Here is a 22,382-nt window from a genome sequence, read left to right as displayed (position 1 = left end):
TCTAGTCTGTGTCAAAAAGCTGAGTCCTTGGCAGGAAATGACTAAAGAAGAGAGAAGAATCACACCAGAACTTTGACTGCAGAGAGCATGTTCCTCTGCAACTTAAGCAGCTGTTAGTGATTTAAATAATTCCCTTAGTTAATGTTTGACGTATCATCCAGAAAACAGAACGGTTCAAATGCTTTTCTACAAGCCCAGTGTATCTGTGGCATCCATAGAGATGATTATTGTGTAACAACTTCTATGGTCTGTTGTATGTTTAATGCAATACTCTTACCACTTCCTGCTCAGACATTGTGTGTTTCTAATAAACTAAGCAGTCATGATCCAAATCTTTTTCCTGATTGGTAGTTCTTTGTCAGGTGTATTTAACACACAAAAGTCTTTGGATTCTTGTTTTGTTTTGTAATTTCTGATGATAACATACTTTTCCAAACACCTCACCTGTTGTCCTTTTCAAAATATCAACCATCCTTTTCATTGTTTTTCACAATCCTTTCTTTCACCTCAGGAATAAACTCTAAACTTGTTTATTTTGTGCATTTTTCTCTGCAGAAGAAGAGCGCCCCAAGCCAAAGTATGTTGTGTAAACCAAAGCTCAGATTGCTTCATCTGTCTTTGTGCAGTTTCCTCCACTTTCTTTCACTAAGCTCTGTTTTGTTTTGGGGGTTTTTTCTTCTTCTCTCCACTTAAAGACCTCTTGTGCCCCAACTTGCTCCTCCAAAGATTCCTGAGGGAGAACGAGTGGATTTTGACGTAAGTTAATAAGACAATTGAAACAGAGGTGCCATGTTCACGGCTAAAGTTAGAGCGTAGTAGAAGGTACTGACTGGGATCAGACGGAGAGCTAAGTTCTGCTTTGGTCAGTTTCTAGCCGGGTTATGGTGGCGTAACACATCCTGCAGCGGATGGCTTCATTTCATTCCAGAAAAAGTCAGAGAGAAATCTGAAACTAACTGCGAAATTAGGCATGTCTAAAAAAATTGTTTTTCCACATGAAATATAATTAACTTATTGTTGCTACAAAACCCTCAATACATTGGAACTAAAACTCAAGTCCTGTCCCATCATTGCACAAAATGCTTTAGCAACATTAAGGTAAGCTGTTGGTTTGGTTCTAGCTCAGTAATCACCCAATGGCCATCTTCTAGATTAACTCTTGGATCAGCTACCCAGCCCTCTAGCTGCTAACAGTTGGTTTTGGTCTTTCTCTTCGGTCGTCTCTAGACGTTGAACAATTGATCACCAGGAGTTGTCTCTCAACTGTTTCCTTCGTCACTTTGACAGGACATCCACAGAAAGCGAATGGAGAAGGACTTACTGGAGCTGCACACCCTGATCGATGCTCACTTTGAGCAGAGGAAGAAGGACGAGGAGGAACTCATTGGGCTCAAGGAGCGGATTGTGAGATCACTTTAAGACCCATGCGGCTGGTCAAATCTCAAAGCTGGTTTGGAGCGCAAGTGGAATGAAATGAATGGCCAAATGTTTTCCCTCCAGGAGCACCGCCGAGCCGAGAGGGCCGAGATCCAGAGAGTCAGAGCCGAGAAGGAGAAGGACCGACAGAATAGGATTGCAGTAAAGACCCACATTACTTCATAAAACTGTATCCCATACCTGTTCAGAATATGAAATCATAAGTTTACCTGCCATGTACAGTTCATACGTCATATGTAGAGTGCCTTGCAAAAGTATCCATACCACAACGTCATAACCATAAACATATCTCACAAGAAATGAAAATATCTCTTGGTAGTTATGCATTATTGAGAGACTGGAAGATTAACACCTTAACACCAACTATAAAGTATTTTTAAAAAGGCAATAATTAAGAACAAACTAAAATAAATTAACAATGCTAAACCTGGTGAGGGCACCAGGTAGGCCTGGTGGCCTGCCAGGCTTATAATACCTCATAGGAAACCCTGTACATCTATTGGAGGTACTTCATCAACCTGTGCAAGGCATTTACATCTGCTATGCTGCAACGATAACGCATTGAAACAGCAAACATGATATTTTGTCTCTATCCTTCGTCCATTCCACCTCGCAGGAAGAACGTCACAGAAAAGAGGAAGAGGAGGCCAAAAAGAAGGCAGATGACGACCTGAAGAAGAAGAAAGTGCTGTCTGGCATGGGAGCCAACTTTGGAGGTTTCCTGGCCAAAGTCAGTGTGCCTGGTGTTTTCACCTCAGATCGATGATGAAAAGTAGGAAAAGTGGAGGATGATTGTGTGCTGTTTAACCCCGATCCAGGCCGAGTCGAGGAAGAGCAAGCGCCTGACGGGGAGGGAGATCAAGAGGAAGACGCTGGCCGACAGACGGCAGCCTCTAGGCATCGACAACATGAGGGAGGACAGCCTGAGGTGAGTCCCTTCCAGACGCGTCGCAGTCAGTCAGTAATCCAGTGCAGCGATGGGTTTTTATATTATTGTCACAGCACTTCATGCAGGTCTCCATCACAGGAGGTGAGCATAGACATAAATACAGGAGGTGACTACCAGTAACTTATTTTACTTTTGGACTAAAATATGGACGCTATTAAAGGGCCGGTTGTGCCAGAATGTTCTGATAAAACCCATGAACAAACTTTTAAAATATTAATAAATTCTTACAATTACATTACATTGACCAATCTTTTCACATGCAACGTTTCCTCCACAAAATTTGCTAAGCCCCTCTGGTTGGGCATGAGGGCAGTCATTCAACTAGCGGCCTGTTGTGTTTTTTAGTTAAAAAATGTTTAAAGTTGACAGGAAATTTGAAAATATAGCTTGATAATCATGTGTTATTGAGAGATTGGAAGATTAATACATGAACACCAACAATAGACTTAAAAACTGCAAACATTTTAAAAAGATTTAAATATATAAGCAACGCTTATATATTTAAGCATTGCTTAAATATATAAGGTGAGGGCACAATTATAAGCCTGGTGGCCCGCCAGGCTTATAATACACTTGGGGAACCTCTTCAGGGTTTTACGATCGGTTTTGTGATTATTTGCAAAAAAAAATAAAAAATCAAATGTTTGTCATACTAATTTAAAAACGTTTGCAATAATTTGCACATATGTATGCAAAACCACACAAAAATGTTATCAGTTTAGTCAGAACATTGTATTTCTCTAAATCAAGTTAGAATAAAAACCTGAGAAAAATGTACATCATTTCAGGATTTAAAAAAATAGTCCTAGTTCAGTTGAAAAAAACATATACATCTTCCAAAAGGTTGACTTTTTTTGTAACCCAGTGTGATAAACCCAGTTTCATAATTTCATAAATGTTGTTGAACAGGTATGAGATGAAAACTAATCCTGAAGTACAGCTCTCTGTGGTCCATTATTTTGTTCTTTGGCTGAATTTTCATGTCACTCAAAGGACTTTACGCTGCATGGTGCCACACTCACCCAGCCAAACTCGTTAAAGAGTCACACACTAAAAGACTTTACAGCATAGAAACACGGTGTGTGGCTCTGTGTTTGTCAGGAACCGGGCCCAGGAGATGTGGAACTGGATCCATCAGCTGGAATCTGAGAAGTTTGACTTCATGGAGCAAATGAAGCACCAGAGATACGAGGTAGGCTTTACAACCCGCTTTACGACCTCCGTGTAACGGGAGGAAGGTGAGTTCAGCTGATTGAGCAAATCCATTTTCATCACACAAATTAGAATTAAACTGTAAACGTACTGAGAGGTGACCCAGCTGGGTTAAAGGTAAATGGCTCCACTTGGTCATGTGTGGCTGCTGCTTGATACACATTACTGTGGACCAATGGGAAATTGTGTTTCCACAAACAAAAACATGGATCCAGCACATTCAAAACATTTTTTTGCTGTGTAAACATGGAACATATTCAGCAGAAGCCTTCTACAGTTTCTGAATTTCTGGTCATTTTTCTGAATATTTTCTTTGGTATTACGTTGAGCAGCTGTGTTTGTTATTTCATTTCCGTATCAATCCAGCTGTTTTGTGAAGGACTCAGAGGTTTACTATAGAACTTTAGTGAATAAACAGCAACACAAAGACCAACACTGGAAAAACACACAATCTTACCAAGTGTTTTTGGTTTAGTTTTTAGTGCAAATATATTCATACACTTGAAATAAGACAAAAATAACTTACAAGTAACTTTTCAGGAGAGATAATAGGGACTTGTTTTAAGTCAATAATTCCCTTACAGTATATTGATGAAAAAAGTACTATTACTACAGATTATGACAGATTATTTGAAAAATGTTTTGTTATAAGTGAAACAATCTGACGATAAATACATTTTATTATGTTTGTGGTTTTAACAAGACAAAAAGAATAATGTGAAAAAGTTCAAGGGTGATGAATACTTCTTAAACTTTAACTAAACTCTAATAACAATCTGCTAATCCCAAGAACACTTTTCTTTGCCTCCCACAGATTACTGTGTTACTGAACAGAATCCAACATGCTCAGAAATTGTGAGTAGATGCAAAATCTGACATGTCTGATTCTGTCTCCTTCCGGCGCCGCGCCTCACTCGTCTTTTCCCGTCTGTCTTTTCTCCCTTAGCAAAAAAGGCCATGGCAAGGGGAAGGTGGGTGGTCGCTGGAAGTAAAACTGCAAGCACAAAAACAGAGATGGGAGCAACGTGATTCAAAGACAATTAAGAAAAAAAAATGTTTTGTTTGTTTTTTTAAATTGGATTCTTTATAGCGCTCCTGGGTTTCTCTGAACTGGATGTGTTGTAACTTGATGTTATTTGGCTGAAATAAAAGTACATGCGCTACATTTAAAAGGATGTGTGATTTTGTTCAGCATCTTCAAGACAAATAAAAACATTTGAAAATAAACTCTGAAACAGACAGGCAGCCAGACAACCCAGGAGCAATACGCTCTCCCTCGTTTTGAAACCAAGGTTTCAGCATTCTGCCAAAAACGTTTCATAAAGACCGACAAATCAGAATGGTATTTGTCTGACTGCACTGTGCTAAGTGTAAAGTTTGGTGGAGGGTGGATTATGGGGTGGCAACAGATGATAATAAATTCAGAGCCGTTTGGCAGCTGAACAAGGCGGCTGTCTTCAAAAGGGCCAAACTTCTCATCACTATTAAAACAATAAAATACACTAATACACTGACGCTTGTGGCTTCAGGGTGAAAAAATGTGAAAAAGTACAAAAGTGAAATTAGAACTAAATAGTCTCTTTAGCTTTAAGTTAACAAGCACTCCATAGGTCTGATTTGTTGTTGTTGTTGTTACTGTTGTTTTTTTAATGAGTAAATTATTATAAATTAAAAAAAACAACAGCAGGCAAGCTCTTCAGTCTTCTCTCTCAATATTCTCAGGAGACGGCATGACATAACTTATTTTTAAAATGTTGTTTTTCTCCTGTCATGAGGATATATTGCTTTGCCTGTTGTGAAAATAACACTGGACGACTGCTGGGCCTCTGCAGGACAGCAGCAATGAAAACAAACTTCTTGGCAAAAGCAGCCAATATTCAGGATGCAAGTCCTTAACAGGAGCCTGCATCTGTTCATGCTAAGAAGGGCAGCAGAAGAAAACAGAAGAAGGCTGAGTTTGTATCTGTGGAACCATTTTGGTCTTGGATCGTTATCTCAAAGGACCCAGTGATGACAAATTTTCATCAATCAGATTTTCATCTAAAGAGTTCATAATGCCAAGTGCTTTTTGCAAAGTTCCTGGGGCTTTTTGGAAGAGCATCACAGATCCTCCATAAAATTTAACAACAGCCATGATGTTTTTCTACATGTGGAAAAGCATCATGGCCGTTGTTGAATTTTGATTCCTTTTAAAGTCTCAGCAGCAATTGGAAAACAGCATCTAGCTGTCATTAAATGGTTGTTATTAAGACGCACCTTGCAGTTCTACTGCACCTTGAAATATGTTTTTCTCTTTAAAGAGTAGGCTTCTGAATTATGAAACACTTATAGTATATCCTAAGAAAACAGGAAATCATGATCTCACAAAAGGTTCCTAGACACAGAACGCCACATGGCTTGGAGGTACGGCAGCCACGCCATACACACACTCCAATTTAAATTAAAAGGTAGAGTATAAATAAAAACAAATGCTTCTGATTCTGGAATCATAGATTGGGCTTTTCTAAATAAAATTTTTCTAGAGTTGACATAAACTTTTGCTACTGCAATAGAAAAACAAAAATTTATCTTAGAGCATTTCACACATCTTCAGCTGGGCAGCTGGTTGTTCTTTGGATACTGCGACTGTATATTTTCACTATAAGGAGAAAAACCTGTTACTGTGGATTGACATGCTTCCACTGCTTGTGTGGTCCTTTCCAGTGGTTCTTTCCAGAACACTTTGCCATGTTTTTCACACCAAAGAGTTAGACACAGCGATTTCCAATTCACTTGGAACCTCGACATGGGATCGGTCAGTCGCTACTTGTCCATGTCAGGGGAAATTCTTCTTGGACGTCATAGGTTAAACAAAACTGTTGCCACAATTAAATACACTTTAAAAAAATAAAGCTCAGACTAGTACCACAATAAAATGGATTCAGACTACCAACACTGCTAGTGAGATAAATTAAACCACCAATTACCACAATTTTTAATAACACAGGAAGTCCTGTTTTTGCTAGGTTGGTGCTACAGCACTTTGAATTGCCTTGTTGCTAAAAATGTGCTATATAAATAAAATTACCTTACCTTACAGCTTGCCGAGGCACATAGTTGCTTTCGAAGGAGAATCTCAAAGAGCATCTTAGTGATGTCCTGATCTACTGATCTGCCTTAGATAAAACCATGAGAAACAGGAATGGAGACGTTGACATGACAGCTGGAAAACGCTTCAGTGGTACAGATTAAATGATTCTGGAAAAAAGGGGAACCCTTCAGACATCGCTCTGAAAATCTCAATCACTTAAGTGGAGCTGGAATCAGCTATCAGCGACGTTTGCACTGTTCCTGTACGACGAGATGTTAAATGGCTGAGGCAGACCGTGGACAGCTCACATGTCCGTTTCATGATGGCGTCTTGATTTTATCAGAGCTGCTATCTGATGTAGTTAATGAGTCAGTTTTCACTCATGCATTCTGACGGATGAAGAGATAATGAAAGGAATGCTGAAATACGATGGACGTGGTGAAATTCTCAAGAGTCAAACTAAATTGTTATGTAATAGCGGTGATAGGCATTTAAACCGAAGACGGAGAAAGATGTGAGATCGCTTTGCTGTCAATGACAGGCCAAAAATAATGGCAGAGGTCGCCCTCAGGTGGCAAAAAGTGGCATTACGTATTAATGTGTATAAAATCCAGCAGGCTGCCTGTATGTTACGGAAAGTCTGAAAGGTTCAACAGAAAGCTCAGTTTTAGCCAAAAATAAATGTAGTCCATGTCAGTAATAAAACATATCATTCTTTTTATTTAACTATATATGCATATATAGTCACCTTCCTAAAATAATTGCCTAAGTCATTTTTGCCAAAAGTGATCATTAATTAATTAATTTATTATTTATTTGCTGTTGTTGTTGTTGCCTAAAACACTTTTGGCAAAAACAAATTATGGAATTTTTAGGAAGATGACAAACATTTAAAAATGCAAATAAAGTATGTTATTTATGTTTAAAATATATATTAATATGTTTTATTTATTTTATGCAGTAACTATTTGTTTTTGAAAGAAAGTTTTCTGATTTTCTTCCCCCCCCAGCAATTTGTTTCAAAGTCATCTTTTCCTTGGCTGGCAATTGACTCAACATTTGTAGATTGACTTTAAAGCAGAGTAAAGTCAAAAAAGAAAAAACCTCAATAGCTGATCAACAAAGTCTCATAATTAACAGGAATAACAAATAACAAGAAAAAGAGGTGGCAGGATTTGTGTTATTTCACATGTTCATATAACAAAACCAGGCACTAAAAGTGAGTCTCCTCTTCCTCATTTGAGTCACATAAAATTCTTATATTTTAAAAAGGGGTGAAAAATGCCTCATTGTGAAAGTAAAAAAGTAATTATTTCTTCGTTTATTTTCTTTGAGCTTTTCCGTCTCTCGTCTTACTGTGGACAGGTTTTCTGCCCTCCCCCCAGTTTAATTCCTGCCTCACATGTTTGGCTCTCTGCAGGAGTCAAGGACTAATAAGGACACACCAATAATCCGCTCTTTCGCTGGTTCACAGTCAGTCGGGGAAAACACAGACAGACCTATAAAAGCAGCAGTGCTGCTGTGGGTCTAAGGGGCTTTTTGGGTTCAAATAAGTTTGAATGGCTTTAAACTGTAAAACCTGACTCAAACAAGAACGAAACTGAACTAGTGACACTAATGGCAATATTGGTTGAATCTTAAAGAGTAGCTAAACCCCAATCAACTTTTTTTTTTTTTGCAGACAAATCAGTCCTTAAGTGTGCTGTGTTTATGTCTTTGTGTAAATGTTAACATATTAGTGTGAACTTGTTTAATTCTGTAACATTTTACCTTCAACAGTCTTAGTGCTGCCCTCTTTGGGTTGAAGGGAGGGTACTGCAGTCAAACTTTCCTGTTTAACTTGGAACAGCTTTGTTGATGTCTCTGCCAGGAGGGTCCACTATGACATTATTTCACTCCAAAAATGCTTCGTTCAACAAAGTCTCATCGTTAAACATGTGAAAAAAAGAAAAAAAAAAAAGACCTCACAAACACGTCATCAGTGTGGATATTTCTCAAACAGTGTCTCTCAGCCACAGTGTAAACACAGCTGTCACAGTAGCCCCAGATCACCTGTTCCCTTATGGCCCGGTCCATGTTGGAATTGTAAACAGCGATTGTTGCCAGTTATTTCAAAAATTATTTACTAAAACTAGATAAGGGTGACAAAGTTGCTACGTTAGCAGTGTCACTTGGCATGCCGCTCTTTGGTGGAAGAGGTGGAGGTTACACTTTCCAATCAGGTTCAAGAGGAGTGGATTGAATTGATATTACGGTACATTTACATTCAGTATCAAATTATTTCAACAACCAGTGGCAGTTCATGAAAGAATCAAACTGCAAGCACATCCTTCTTCTGCCCAAACTTCATTTTATTTATTTTTTCAGAGCTTGTACCTCCCCCCAGGGCCTAGGCTATGCAGCACTGGGCGGAGAGCCATAGTGACTAGATCAGAAACAACCTGTGTTAAGAACGGTTTGTAATAAAGCTCCTTTCACTGTAAACAACTAAATATCTGACTGTGTGTGTGGCTTTGTAGCTTGATGTGAATCCATCAGTCCACCAAACCATCTGTCTTTTATTTCATCTGCTTTTTTATTTTACAATCACAATATAAGGGATAGAAAGTGAAGCCATAAGAATTTCTGTCTCATTTTTTTTTTAAAGAAACAAATAGCAGCACACACATGCATGACACCGCCACTCACAATATGACTTCTGTTCTGTTCTGAGAACAAATCTGACTACAGCACATCAAACTGGAACAATCAAGCATAGATCCGATACGCTAAAGAGTAAAGAGGAGGAGTTCAGGTAAACAGAACAGGACACGAACATTTCTGGTCAGCAACAATGTCTTGGTGTCCATTTTACTTTTAGCAGACTCTAAATTCTAGTGCTATCTTGTAAGTAGATGGTAAAATTGGTCTTAGCTTTATCTGGACACCCTTGCTAGCCTTAAAAACAAAATCTTAATCTGATGCTCAAGGGATACCTCAGGAGTTTTGAAGTAAGATTATTATTATTTTTAATTTAACACCACACCTACAGTAGATGGCTCACTTGGCATCTTCATTTAGTTTAAATCAAATTTAGTTGTTCTTGAATATAAAAGCTAAAAGCTAGCTTGAGAGGGGCAAAGACCATGTGAACTTTTACTGTCTTAAAACAACTCTAAAATCAAAAACACTGGACCAATTTATGTAAAAGCTATTTTATGAATCTTTAAACTGACACCATATTTACATTGGGGAAATAATTAACACAGAAGCAAATGACTGAGAAATGTAGGTAGGAAATTAGTGCACCATTCCTGTTTGAAACATGTGAAGTGTTTCATTCAGCAAATGAGCTCATTAGATCACTGTAGCATTTTTATTTTCTACTGCTTCATTTGTATATGCATGTTTCACATAGGAAGGTTATTAAACCTCCAATTAAAGTGTAAATAATCAGCAATTTCTCCTTAATCAACCAGACATCACAAAAGCAGCAACCATTTAAATGTTAGCAAAATAGCTTTAGCATTAACCACCATGATATTTTGAGACTTGAACATTTTTAAGACACAAGAAGCCTTGGCTCCTCTCAGGCTAGCCGTTAGCTTAGCAATTAATGTACTACATGGAAATGCCTAGAGAGCAACGAACACAGCAAATATATTAGCTACTTATGCAGTGATTAAGTACTTCATAAGTATCACTTATGCAGTACTTACATAAGTAGCAGAGCCATGCTTTAACATTTCTTAATAGACCCTTCAATGCTGGTTTAGAGTAAGAAATAATTCACCACTTTTGAGTTACCTTTGAGACTCAAATTAGCTGATGTAAAAATGAGAGAAAATTATCAACGAAATAAAACAAAAACAGTTACGTTTTATATGTCATGAGCTAGCTGGCTAACAGATTAGCCAGTTAGTTAAAGGATCCAGCTAGCTAACAGATTAGCTTGAACAAGGTTAGCACAGTTATTTTGTGTTTTTGTTGCTGAACATAGCCGTCTGCGTCCCAGTGCTAACGTCTAAATAAAGATGAAATAGTCTTTTTTTTAATTTCTATACATAACCCTCCTGTCTTCTATTTCTCATTGAAAGCATACAGTATAATATATAATACAATATTTTGAAGCCTGTAGACCACATGACAGCATGGCACAATTTACTCACGTTAGACAGGAAGTTACTCACTGAGCCATTTCAAAGATTATTTTGTCACAATGAGTATCTTGCATATTCCTTCACTAGTGAACATGCATGTACATGTATCTGTTGATTTGTGAAAATGAAGGTCATGCGCACGCACACACACAAACACGCACAATAACTTAATTTAAAGTAAAATATTACAAATAAGTCAGTAGTTCCTGGAAAGTTACACTGTGAGTAGCCCAGGTTTCAGGGGCCACGCTAGCGGATGGGGGCCTTCAGGGCCGCATCCACCTCCTCCTCTGGCAGCAGTGTGTGCCACTGGGCCACGGGTCGCCTGGGATTGGCCAGCATGTCTGACCAGTGGCGCAGCCCGACGCCGGAGGCGCCATAGCCGATCCAGCACTTCCCGATGGGATCGTTACTGCCCAGTTTGTCGTAGTCGTACACGGTGATCAGCACCTGGATTTTCTGTGTGTGGAGACAGAGGAGGGTCAGTGGTACTTCCTGTAAATGTCTCGCTCGCATGTATGACGTATGTGACATTTAAACTATATCAGTCTAGACTTGATTACTAAAAGCATCGCATTTTCTCCTCAAATTAGACAAAATTAACAACAAATATAATTGCAGGGTCATACAGTTTTCCTATGGGATTTTATCACAGCTAACCCAGGCTGTCCTCTCAGGACTCTTGATACAACAACTGTTATGCATAGTCTCTCTAGCCACTGTGCAATGATGAGCTCTTGCACATAGAAATCAAAATGCATTGGAATTCCCATTGTAGCAGAGCACCACATCTCCAAATTGCACCCTAACTCTGCAGTGGTTGGAGAAAAAGAAATTACTTAAACATTATACTGTCAGCAGAGAGTTGCATTAAAATCTGATGTTCAGGGACTTCATGTATGTTCATGCAAACTTTCTGATTTAAGCTTCAAATAGTTAGCATAGTATGTTGGAGTTTAAATAATTAAAATCATATAGCTTTGTTCAATAATAACTTGGTTTTTGTTTTCCTGTATCTGCCTGAGAAAGATTTATGATCCACTATTAAGACATTAAAACCCGATTGCGTTTTGGACACGTCACATTTCCTCACGGTGGACGACAAAAACACTAACAATGACTAAAACAAAAAGCAACTATGTTAAATGTTCTTTATGCAAAGCAATCAGGCCTACTTATAAGAAATATTTACAGAAAATTGTCTGAAAATGTTTCCTTATTTCAAAAGAAATACTTTTGTGTTGTACTACGTTCATGCAACAGTCAACAGATCCAAATATCAGTGAAACTATGCAGAGTACAAACCTGAATTTGGGAGAAGGGAATCTCAAAGCTGAAGCTCTCGTTGAAGTAAGGATTTAGAGTGTTTTGCTTCACAGATGTCTTCTTTTTCTTGAGTCGTTTGCCGTTGTGTTGCAGAACCACCTTGACAAACGGATCTGAGAGGGACAAATACGAGTCAACGCAGACCTCCAATACAAGTCGATCATCAACCTTTAGGTATGCGAACAACATATACCTGACAGTCCTCCAACGTCCATTTTCTTCAGGTTCTTTGCTTCCATCACATTGACCGTCAGCTTACCAGCCGTGGGGACATAGCGAAGGGAAATGCAGATATCACCCAGTTTCTCTTGCTGTCAGAAACACAATGCATATATCAGGTGTTTTGTTAAAGTCTGGATATGCCTAGTTTTGGAGGGAAAAAAATAAACATTTACCTCTTCTTTTTCTCCACCAACTAAATCTTTCCATTCATGTATTGGTTGTCCGAGGTCTATGCTGTTCATTGGGATCTTGATTTCGCCAATGACATCATGTTTTCCAAAACGGTCAAAATCAAAAACTTGCAGCACCAGAGTCTGACCACCCAGCTCACTGTAAGGGATCTGGAGAGGAAGAGCACTAGCATCAAATTTAGCTTTGAATTCTGTTAGAAAATACCTTAGTATTCAAAACGACATCAATGTATAGACCTTAAAACTGAAAGTCTCGTTAAACACAGGGCAGAGGTTCTTGCGTTGAACTTTGGTCTCAAACTTCTTCTTCTTGTCCGGCAGCATGTACACTTTAACGTAAGGGTCAGAGGTTCCGCCCATGTCCATCGCTGGGAGGTCCTGAGCCTGAAGGATGCCCACGATCAACTGGAGGAGAATCCAAGAGCAGAAGATCAGTCCGAGTTCCAAACTACAGCTGTGATTCCGTCACAAATGTAAGCAAATCTACGTAAAGCCTATTTTCTGCTAGTGGTGAAAAAACACAATTTCGCAATTGCAGTGTTTCCATTAAATGAGAAATTAAATTAAAATCACATGTGAATTATCTTGTCCACACGATAAGTCAGTAAAAATCATGGCAGTGACAGATGTAAACAGTTGCATGAGATGCTAGCGCTCATCATGTATCAGCCAATCAGAGGAGACGTCAGCGTCTCATTCAAGCGTTGGGAGCGGCTGCGTATCCAGTGTTTTGGGGATATTCTAGTCAGTGATTTTACAGACGAGTTTTGGATTCAAAACGTTGGAATGACACACGACTTTTTATGAACTGTGATGCTGTGAGGGCTCTGGTGGAGCCAGCTGTTTGTTGTCCGAAAAAAAAAGAAAAACAAAAACAAACCATCATCCTCCTACCACTTCCTGTCATCTTCTTTGTAGTTTCAACCAGTAGTAACATCCGGTTGTTGATCAGGTCACTTGTGCGATGTGAAAGAAGTGTTTGCATTTGCAGTGTTTTGAAACGGATCTTTTTGGCTGAAAAGCCACTTCGTCCTAGCTTTTTCAAAATTGGAGTGTTTCTATTAAATGAATTTATTTCAAATTGCACAATTTCTGGAGGTACAACAGGTACATTTTTCTTACCATTTTGAACATTTAACCATGTGTGAATGTGTAGTTGAAAATAATGAGGTGGTAAAATATTAATGGTCTTTCTGTGTAGCTTCTGTGTAGCTGAAATGTTGCCATCAATGTTTTCTTTCTTTTTTTTTCCTTTAACCAGCAATCCCAAATAAGGCATCACATTTTGTATGCCACCAAAGCCTGTTTGTGTTCAGACCTTAATAAATTCCCCACCAAAGGAAAGTACAAGCTAAAAGACTCTGAAGTCTTTAAAGATTTTCAAGTGTTGACAACTCTTGCTACTGTATTCATGGACTTTCATTTTGACAAGAGCTGTATTTAGAATGGGAAACAAATAGGAAAAAGCATAATGGGAGATTTCTTAGTTTCTCCTATGCTACTACATTATTTGAAGCTTAGGTCTAGTGTAGCTCTATTTTGAGATGGAGTGCTCCCTCTATCCTGAGTCAGGAATGTAACCTAAATCATTTTGTTGCTGATTGGTTTTTGACGAATCACCAGTCAGTTAGAAACTCAAAATTCTAACCTGTCATACTAAGACACAGGTTCACCAGAGCTGTGTTCTGGGTAAATTTATACCTTCACCAATTGTACTGGCACCTTTGAAAAATAAAATACAGTCTCATACATCTTACTGTCTAAATATATTTCCAATTGAAATAACTTTAAAGTTCAGTTGCCAATCCAGGCATCTACCAAACCTCACCCAAGCATGTCAAAGCTTTAAAACATGAAGGCTGTAAAATCTTGTTCTAGTTACGATAACTCTAGAAAAGTCAGTGCGGTGTGTTGTTGTGTGAGCATTGTGCACCTGATTATCAGTAAAGTTATAATCCAACGAGTACTCCAGTTTGCCGAAAACCTCCTTCTCCTCTCCCTTCTCTTCCTCTCCATCCTGAAAAATATGACAGGGTGGCAAATCGTCATGGTGACGTTATCAAACTCACACATGTTGCTTCTGCTCTCCTTTGATTACTTGAAGCAACAAAAGCACAATAGAACATGAGCAAAGGAAATATTACTGCCTGTAGGAGGTTGTGGTGCAATGAATTTACTAAAGACGGTCAAAGTAGAGATTAACAGGTGAACCTTTAAATGACTGGAACAAATAAAGAACATTTTCTGTCAGAGTGCCAAAGCTTTTCAGGAATATGTGTTTTTTACACTGGTGACAGACATCTTTAGATCTTCAGCACCAGTCAATCGTGTTGTCTCTGGACACTGAGGCTGTTGCCCAGATAGAGCACATACTTCAGAATGCATGTCTCAACCTGGACAGAAGCCAAACTTCTGCAAACTGTAAAACTGAGATTAAAATCAGGAAGCCAGTAAGCAGCAGCTGTCTCTGTCTGTTGAAGGATGAACACAGTAAACAGACTTGGACCACCCAGAAAAAAAAATAAAAATTCCAACAACACCCGTATTTGTTCAGTGTTCAACATGACATGAGACAACATGACATTATATGTTTACATACTATAATATTATCTCTTTGGCAAGAAAAAGAAAGAATCTTATCTATCAGCGCCATCATTTTGCTGTGTTTTAAACAAGCCCAGTCAAGTCGTTATCTCCTGTTTCTATCCCCCTGTTAGCGCTAGGCTAAGCTAACTAGCTCCTAGACTCTGCTAGAGAGGGAAGAGACATAAAATAATTGTGGTAATTTGAGTTGAATTTCTCTTGCCACTCGATTTGATTACTGCCGCAACTATTCCCAAAGCAGAAAACACCTAAACTGGAGTAAAATCTATAAACAAATGTCAAAATGTACAAAAGAAAAAAAAAACAAAGTCATTGAGATGAATCTTGTAAGACTGTGGGAATCCAGTGAACAGCAGTGAGAGCCATGATCCACGAATGGAGAAAACATGGAACAGCAGTGAACCTTTCTGGAGTGGCCTGCTGACCAAACTGACCACAACTCATCTGACCGGTCATAAAAACTGCAGAACAACATCCAGAGACCTCCAGTGCTGGCTTAATTCACTAATGGTAGGTTCTCATGACTTCACCACTGGGCCTGGGCAAAAGTAGCAGGGCTGAGCTCCAAGAAAACCAATGCTGAGTGAAAGGAACATTACTATTATCAGTTTTGCCAAAAAATAATTTGATTATGCAAACATTTACAGAATCTATTCTGTAAACTGGTGAGACATGTTTTTGGAAGAGTTAGGTTTCAATATATCTTATCTGATATAAAAGAAAAATAGAAGACTTGTCATGGAAAATGAAACCATGAATTCTGCTCCCTGCAAAAACATCCTGAGAGAGAACATCATATCTGTTTATGACCTTAGGTGCATTGGGGTTCAGCAGGACAATGACCAAAACACACCAGCAAGTCCGTCTTTGAATGGCTTAAGGAAAAAACAAATGAAGACTTAGGAGTGGCCGAATAAACGTCCTGATCTGAATCCAACTGAGACGTCGTGGCGTGAACGTAAAAAAATATTCCAAGCTTGAAAACCCTCCAAAGTGACAGGCTTATTAGGATTCTGCAAAAATGAGAAGATCCGAATTGATAAAAACTGGCGAATAGATCCTGTTTAACAGTTACTGCAAGAGCTTGACTGGAGTTGTTGTTTCTATGACCCAACTACTTTGGCTTGTTGCATGTTGCGTTTTCTTACAGGCCCTGGTGAATGAAAACCACTACACAACCATTTCTTTTTTAAATCAACAGTTTATCAAAACAGCTCAAGTCGTATGCACTGAACTCAGGCATTATTTAACAATCGCAAGATGATCAGCTGCAGGATATATTATTTTAATTAAATGCTATGTTGCATTTAACATAGCATTTCTGACCAAGTCTTGGTCATAGATTAACAGGTAGGCCAGAAGGTAAAATTTCCAGTCCTTAAAGTCACGAGACAAATGCATTCCACTTGTTTAAAGATTTTAAACTTGAACTGCACATAAGTTTTATTTGTGGAGCAATATAATACTTATTTAAGTGGAATGTGTGCATACATTCATTCATTTTGTCCTTTTTTCTGCTCAGGGTTTTTTCAGTTATTCAGCAACACAAATCCGTAGAAGAAATCAGCTCTTCTCACCTTTTTCTCGTCTCCTTCTTCTCCCTCCTTATCCTTCTTTCTGCGCCCCCGCCCGCCTCCCCCTTTCCTCTCTCGAGCCTTCTTTTGCTTCTTGCCCTTATTGAAACACTTCTTGTAGATGCAGAATCCAAGGCAGGCGACGAGGGCAAGGACCACAACCACGATGGCCCCCACACCCCACATGGGCACTGGACAGAGAAACGGTCAATAGCAGGATGGACAGCTCTGATTCTATCTGAAGGGGTGATAAACTAAGAGTCACCACTAGTGTAGATATACACTGGCATTTTTTTTTCATCCATTGGTTCTTGAAATTTTAATTTTCCAAGTTCTTGTATTGAAATACAAGAATATCACATAAAGTCAGAATTCCAGCTGTGAACCAGGGTTATTATAGTTTAGTTTAGTTTTTTACTATAGTTTAGTTTTATTTCGTCCCAGACTAATAAGTATTTTCAGAAACAACATGAAATAAATAATCTCTGAAATACCCAAATCTCATGTCTGATTGAATGTAATCGTTTACAACTTCCAGCAATTTTGTATTTGAATTTTGCCATTTTATTAAAGTAAAAACATTGACATCTATTGTTATGAAAGGTTTTGAACGGCCATCATGGTCATGTGACACATTAAATCTGTTCTTCCCTCCACCTTAGATCCTTTCCAGTTTGTATATAAAGCAAAGCGATCAACAGAGAATGCAACTGGTTTTGCTCTTCATTTTGCACTTCTTCATCTGGATAAAAAGAAAATAATTGTTTTGTTGATTTCACTGGAGCATTTAATAATACAACAATTGAATTAAAAATTAGATAAGTTGGGGTTCAGAGCATCTCGTCGCAACTGTTTTTTGGATTTTTTTAAGCCAGAGGTTGCAGTAGTACGAGTAGGAAAACTAAAATCTCCAGCAGGATTCTGTTGTACAGTGGCGTCTTCAGGGCTGAGCACTCAGTCCTCTGCTTTTTACCCTGCTAACACATGACTGTAACACAATTCAGTCTTTCTGTACGCACTACTAGATTATCGAACTGTTTCTTCCATCAGCTGGTAAGGACCCTGAATACTCTCCATCTGAGCTGTTAAATACGTAAGAGTTTGTGTTTTTAAAATTGTATATTGTACCTGATTTGTGGGATTTTTTTCTAATATTATTGCTGTGTTTTCTATGGATTATGGAAAACTTCTTTTCATGATTATTTGTTCTTATTTATTGTAATGTGATATTTTTAGGTTATTAGTTTCACTGGCGAAGGGAAAGAAACAAAATTTTGACTCCTTGTATGTCTAGTACATTTGATGAGTTGACAATAAAGTAATCAGTCGACTTTGACTCTGTCTACTACAAAACTCCCTATGAGAAGAATGGAGACAGTGACCCGTCAGCACTAGAGCAAATCCTTTTCCTGCTAGTTGGGTCTTTATTCAACCTGACGTAGGACACATGTGATGGCATGAGACACAAGACGGACTTACTCTTGAGTTTATGATCTTGGAGAGCGGGACACATTGTTCACACGTGGAGAAAATGAGGAAAGAGAATGAAAAAAATGACATGAAATGGCAAAAAAGGAAAGATAATGATAAAGGAAAACAGGATGGTGTTATGATCTTATAATGTATCAGCAATGTGTTTTTCCTAAATACTCTACGTAGAGAGCATTGTGTTGTGCTCACTTGGCAGGTGTGTGAGCTCGTTGAAGAACTTGTTCTTCATGCTGGCGAACTGGTGGTTGGAGTGGTGAGACGGGGGCGCAGGCAGCCGCGGCTCCCTCTCCTCTTCCCCCGCCGCCCTCCGGAGCCGCACTGCGGCCATGTTGACCAACGGCATCACTGCTCTGAAAGGACAAAGGAAGGATATTTGTTAAATAAATGAATTGTGGAATGCTAATATGTCCTGTTTCTTTAACCTGCAATGATCTGGTTCAATAAAAGACACCAAACAAGAGTCAGTAGCAGAACAGACTGTTTGTCATTGGCAGAGAGGATCTAATGAGTTTTTTATGTGAAATAAAACCTTTTTTCAAACATATACAAGTTGATGCAAAGGAAGAAAAATAAAAAGTAAAAATAACCTAGTTTTCATGCTAAGTTTCACATTTTGTTGTGTTTGGGTGAGCTTGTTTATGAGTTACACCTGTAATAATACTTTTGAATAAACTTTATTATTCAATCCATGACTTTGTTCTTTGTTCCTACTATCTAGGAAATATCCCATACTTCAAAAGATAAAACTACTTAGTCTATCAATTATCAATTTTGAAATATGTAATTTGTTCTTATCCACAATAAATATCAACAAATGTCAATGAGTAAAGTTGCAAATTCCAGCTTTGTATCCAATATCCAGGCTCATTTACTTCAAAGTGATTTTAAATGTACTTCAATTTTGTGTAGTAGTTTAAAATGATGCAAAACTGATATTTACTTTTTGTGAGTCTGTGAACAAAAGTAATAGAAAACAAAATAAAATCTGCCAGTTTTTGGTAGTCGTGCCTGCAAGGAGTTCCAGCTGTCAGTCCTTATCCTCGTATATAAAAAGGGAGATTTAAACACACACACACACACACACACACACACACAGAGGCCGCGCCCACACCAGACATCCCTCTGTTGCTGCACTGCTGTGTAACAAGATTAATTGTCAGAGGTAATCCAAAAATCCTCGGATTAAACAAATTAAGGACAGTTTGCTGCTCCTCTTCTCTAGCCACCCATCCCATCACCATTTTCTTCACTCTTTGCTCCCTTGCTTGGGACCCATCAGGCCTCATACCTCCCATGTCCTGCTCACACACACACACACACATGCACGCACACGCATACACACACACACACACACACAGAATGACCAAACTCCCAGAATCAGACCTGATTTAGGTAGCGAGCTTTGTAACGTGGCCCAGATGGGATCTGCAGAGGATTACAGAGGGCGATCTCAGTGTGGTGAATAACTGCTGTACATAAGGTGTTTATCTTTAAATGAATTTATCCAAATCCTCCATTGATATGTTTTTATTTTATCATCCTTTATTCTGCCACATGGGTCCTCTGTTGTTTCTGAGAGAAGCATTCCAGGACAGAAAGGCTCCAAAATCCCCACATGTGATTTCCAATGTTGCAGAAGAATATGTATCAAACACACAAAGGTGCCTTCTATCTAGCCGTAGTAGATGACAATTTCCCATAAAGTATCACATTTCACTTATGATTTTTATAGTGGACTACGCCTTTTGCTTTCTTCGCTCAGTTCTCTCTCTACCATCACACTTTCTGCACCAGCAAATCCATATCAGTGGTTTCTATCAACTTTCAGGACAGATATTAGCCACAGGTGATTTGGTGTTCTATGTCCATAAAGAAAGTTTCAGCAACAAGGGATTGATGTGTCACTCTCATCTGGACAGACCAGAACTTACATAGTCATGCAATGTGTTAGAGATTTAAATGAGCAGTCAGTCTACCACACAATACAGATATGTTTAATACAATCTTTTTTTAAGTGTTTCGTGTTAGATTTTGGCATTCATTTTATATAGTGCTTTCAAAAGATTTATGACATATTTATATTTTATCACATTACAATTACTGACTATAATATTTGGAATGTATGGGACAGATCAACACAAAGTAATGTATAATATTGAAAAGAATTCATGGTTTTTGTTGTCAATAAAAAAGAAAAATACATATTATTTACATAAGAAATAATATATTTAAGAAAATTAGAGAAAGTCATGTTTAAACTTTGCCAGAAACTATGTGGACAAAGAGCAATTGTCAATATATTACTTGAAAATGGTCTCAAAACAACAATACTTTAAATTATTGAAATCATTTCTGGGTCAGTTGATCATCCAGCAAAATGTGCTATTATGACAAACTCTAAGATCAGTTGTGATTAATAATAGTGATTGGTTACAGACCTGAATCCAATTTGTCTCTTGTAAGAGTTGGAAACTGATGTTCAGAAATGCTCTTCAACCAACCTAATGGAGTTTAAGCTACTTTGTAAAGAAGAATGAGCAGAAATTTCCATCTTTAGATGTCCAAAGTTGCTAGAAACAAAGGCATGAAGTTTTGACTACAAAGAAAAGGAGTTTTAGTACTGACTGAGGGGAAATGAACTTCATTTTTCACATTTTCAGGGTTTTATTTGTAAAAACATTTGAAAGTCCAAGAACTTTTCTTATAAATTTCACAGATTGTGTTACAATATGTCAGTCTGTGACAGAGACTCAACAAAAAAAAATCATATGTGAATAAACTTGGCAGCGTCTTATGTAAACAGCTACATAAAATAACCCAAATTAATCAAGGTGTTGTGTTATTTTCACAAATGTGTGAAAATTTAACACCTAAGCAACACTGTGCAGACAGCACGCAGACGTGTTGTCTACGTGCTAAAAGTCACATACATTTGAGCTGGATGGCTTTCCATAACTTTACAGAAGAGATATGGATTCAACACATTTACATGACATGCAACTTTTTACAAACTGTGTGAGGTTGTGAGGACTCTGGTGGAGCCAGCTGCCCCGAAAAAAAGAAAAAAACCATCATCTTCTTACTATTTCCTGCCGTCTTCTTTGTCATTTCCACCAGTACTAACATCTGGCTGTTGACTGTGTGATGTGAAGGAAGTGTTTCCATTCCAGTTTTCCAAAATACTTCTATTTTGATATGGCCAAAAAACCACCTCATCCTAAAGCAAAACATTTTTTTAATCAAAAACTTTGAGGTTTTTTTTAAACTGGCGTGTTTCCATTAAGCAAATTTATTTTTGTAATTTCAAATTGCGCAATTTTATGGTTAATACAAACCCAGGCACTGACAAAATGTAAAGTTCAAACGGGCGTGAAGAATCATATAAGGCCAGCTTTTATTGCATCTTAAGAGTAATGTAAGAAAGAAAGTTAACAAAACAACCACATCAGAAGAAGTCTGTCTGACCAGCAGACAGTCGTATAAACCTCTGTCCGTACCAAGCTGTGTCCAGCCTGCTGCAGGTGACTTCATGTGAACAGACACCAACCAATGCAGCTTTAGCCTTCAATAAGCCACTTAAACTAATCTCTGCCACTTTTAGAACATTGTCCATCATGTCAAATCAAATGTTACAATCATCTATGAACTTTCTTGGTGAACTACAAAGAATTAAATATGAACACTAAGCACTAGCACTGAAAGATCAAATTTAATTAACCCTGATGTCATTCACCTCACACTCCACTGTAGCAGATTCAGTAAAAATCAAGGAAATTTTAGACTCTAGCAAGAAGAAAAAATGACAATACATTCCACCAAAGATGTTAATTTGAAAATCATTAATTGTAAATCAAAAGCTACAAAATGTTTTTATTCAGTGATAGATGGCCATAATGGAACTTTAACACATAAAACATCTTAACTCACCCAATGTCTCCTCAGTCCTTATATCCTTTTTATCTTTTCTTCTGTCATGCAAACGTCATTCCACACAGATCCACCAACACTGACTGATTGGAAGTGGTTGTGTCCAAGTCCAGCTCCCTCTCTCTTCTCCCCCCCTCCTGTTAATCCTCACTATATCCCTCAACACCACTTAGTTACTGTCCACTTCCGGAAACCATTGTGATTTCAGCAAAAACTGTTTCAGCTTTATATATATATATA

General features: G+C 38.2%; 2 protein-coding genes across 4 annotated transcripts; one reads left to right on the top strand and one right to left on the bottom strand.

The window, feature by feature from the left end:
* Positions 1-380: 380 nt before the first annotated feature.
* On the top strand, positions 381-4,598 carry LOC103152605 (troponin T, slow skeletal muscle-like). The gene is made up of 9 exons (XM_007573150.2): positions 381-577; positions 696-756; positions 1,288-1,404; positions 1,501-1,578; positions 2,054-2,167; positions 2,256-2,365; positions 3,488-3,578; positions 4,413-4,453; positions 4,545-4,598. The coding sequence occupies exons 3-9, from the start codon at positions 1,306-1,308 to the stop codon at positions 4,588-4,590; spliced, it is 579 nt and encodes a 192-aa protein (XP_007573212.1). The 5' UTR covers positions 381-577; positions 696-756; positions 1,288-1,305; the 3' UTR covers positions 4,591-4,598.
* Positions 4,599-10,700: 6,102 nt separating this feature from the next.
* syt5a (synaptotagmin Va) lies at positions 10,701-22,260 on the bottom strand. Of its 3 annotated transcripts, XM_016661246.1 has the most exons (11): positions 22,143-22,260; positions 21,299-21,400; positions 18,405-18,565; positions 18,204-18,218; positions 16,728-16,915; positions 14,480-14,563; positions 12,784-12,951; positions 12,529-12,696; positions 12,327-12,444; positions 12,113-12,246; positions 10,701-11,266 (listed from the first exon to the last, which is right to left on the bottom strand). In XM_016661246.1, exons 3-11 carry the CDS (start codon positions 18,556-18,558, stop codon positions 11,057-11,059), a joined length of 1,239 nt encoding a protein of 412 aa, XP_016516732.1. In that variant the 5' UTR covers positions 18,559-18,565; positions 21,299-21,400; positions 22,143-22,260; the 3' UTR covers positions 10,701-11,056. The 3 variants fall into 3 exon arrangements, with proteins under 3 accessions (XP_016516732.1, XP_007573211.2, XP_007573210.1); XM_007573149.2 differs by lacking the exon at positions 21,299-21,400; XM_007573148.2 differs by lacking the exons at positions 18,204-18,218; positions 21,299-21,400.
* Between the last annotated feature and the right edge of the window lie 122 nt (positions 22,261-22,382).

This window comes from Poecilia formosa, unplaced genomic scaffold (assembly GCF_000485575.1).
Source record: "Poecilia formosa unplaced genomic scaffold, Poecilia_formosa-5.1.2 Scaffold319, whole genome shotgun sequence".
In the NCBI taxonomy this organism is placed as follows: Eukaryota; Metazoa; Chordata; class Actinopteri; order Cyprinodontiformes; family Poeciliidae; genus Poecilia; species Poecilia formosa.
Note: the sequence above shows the minus strand (reverse complement) of the source record. Positions and strands in the feature narration are given on the sequence as shown.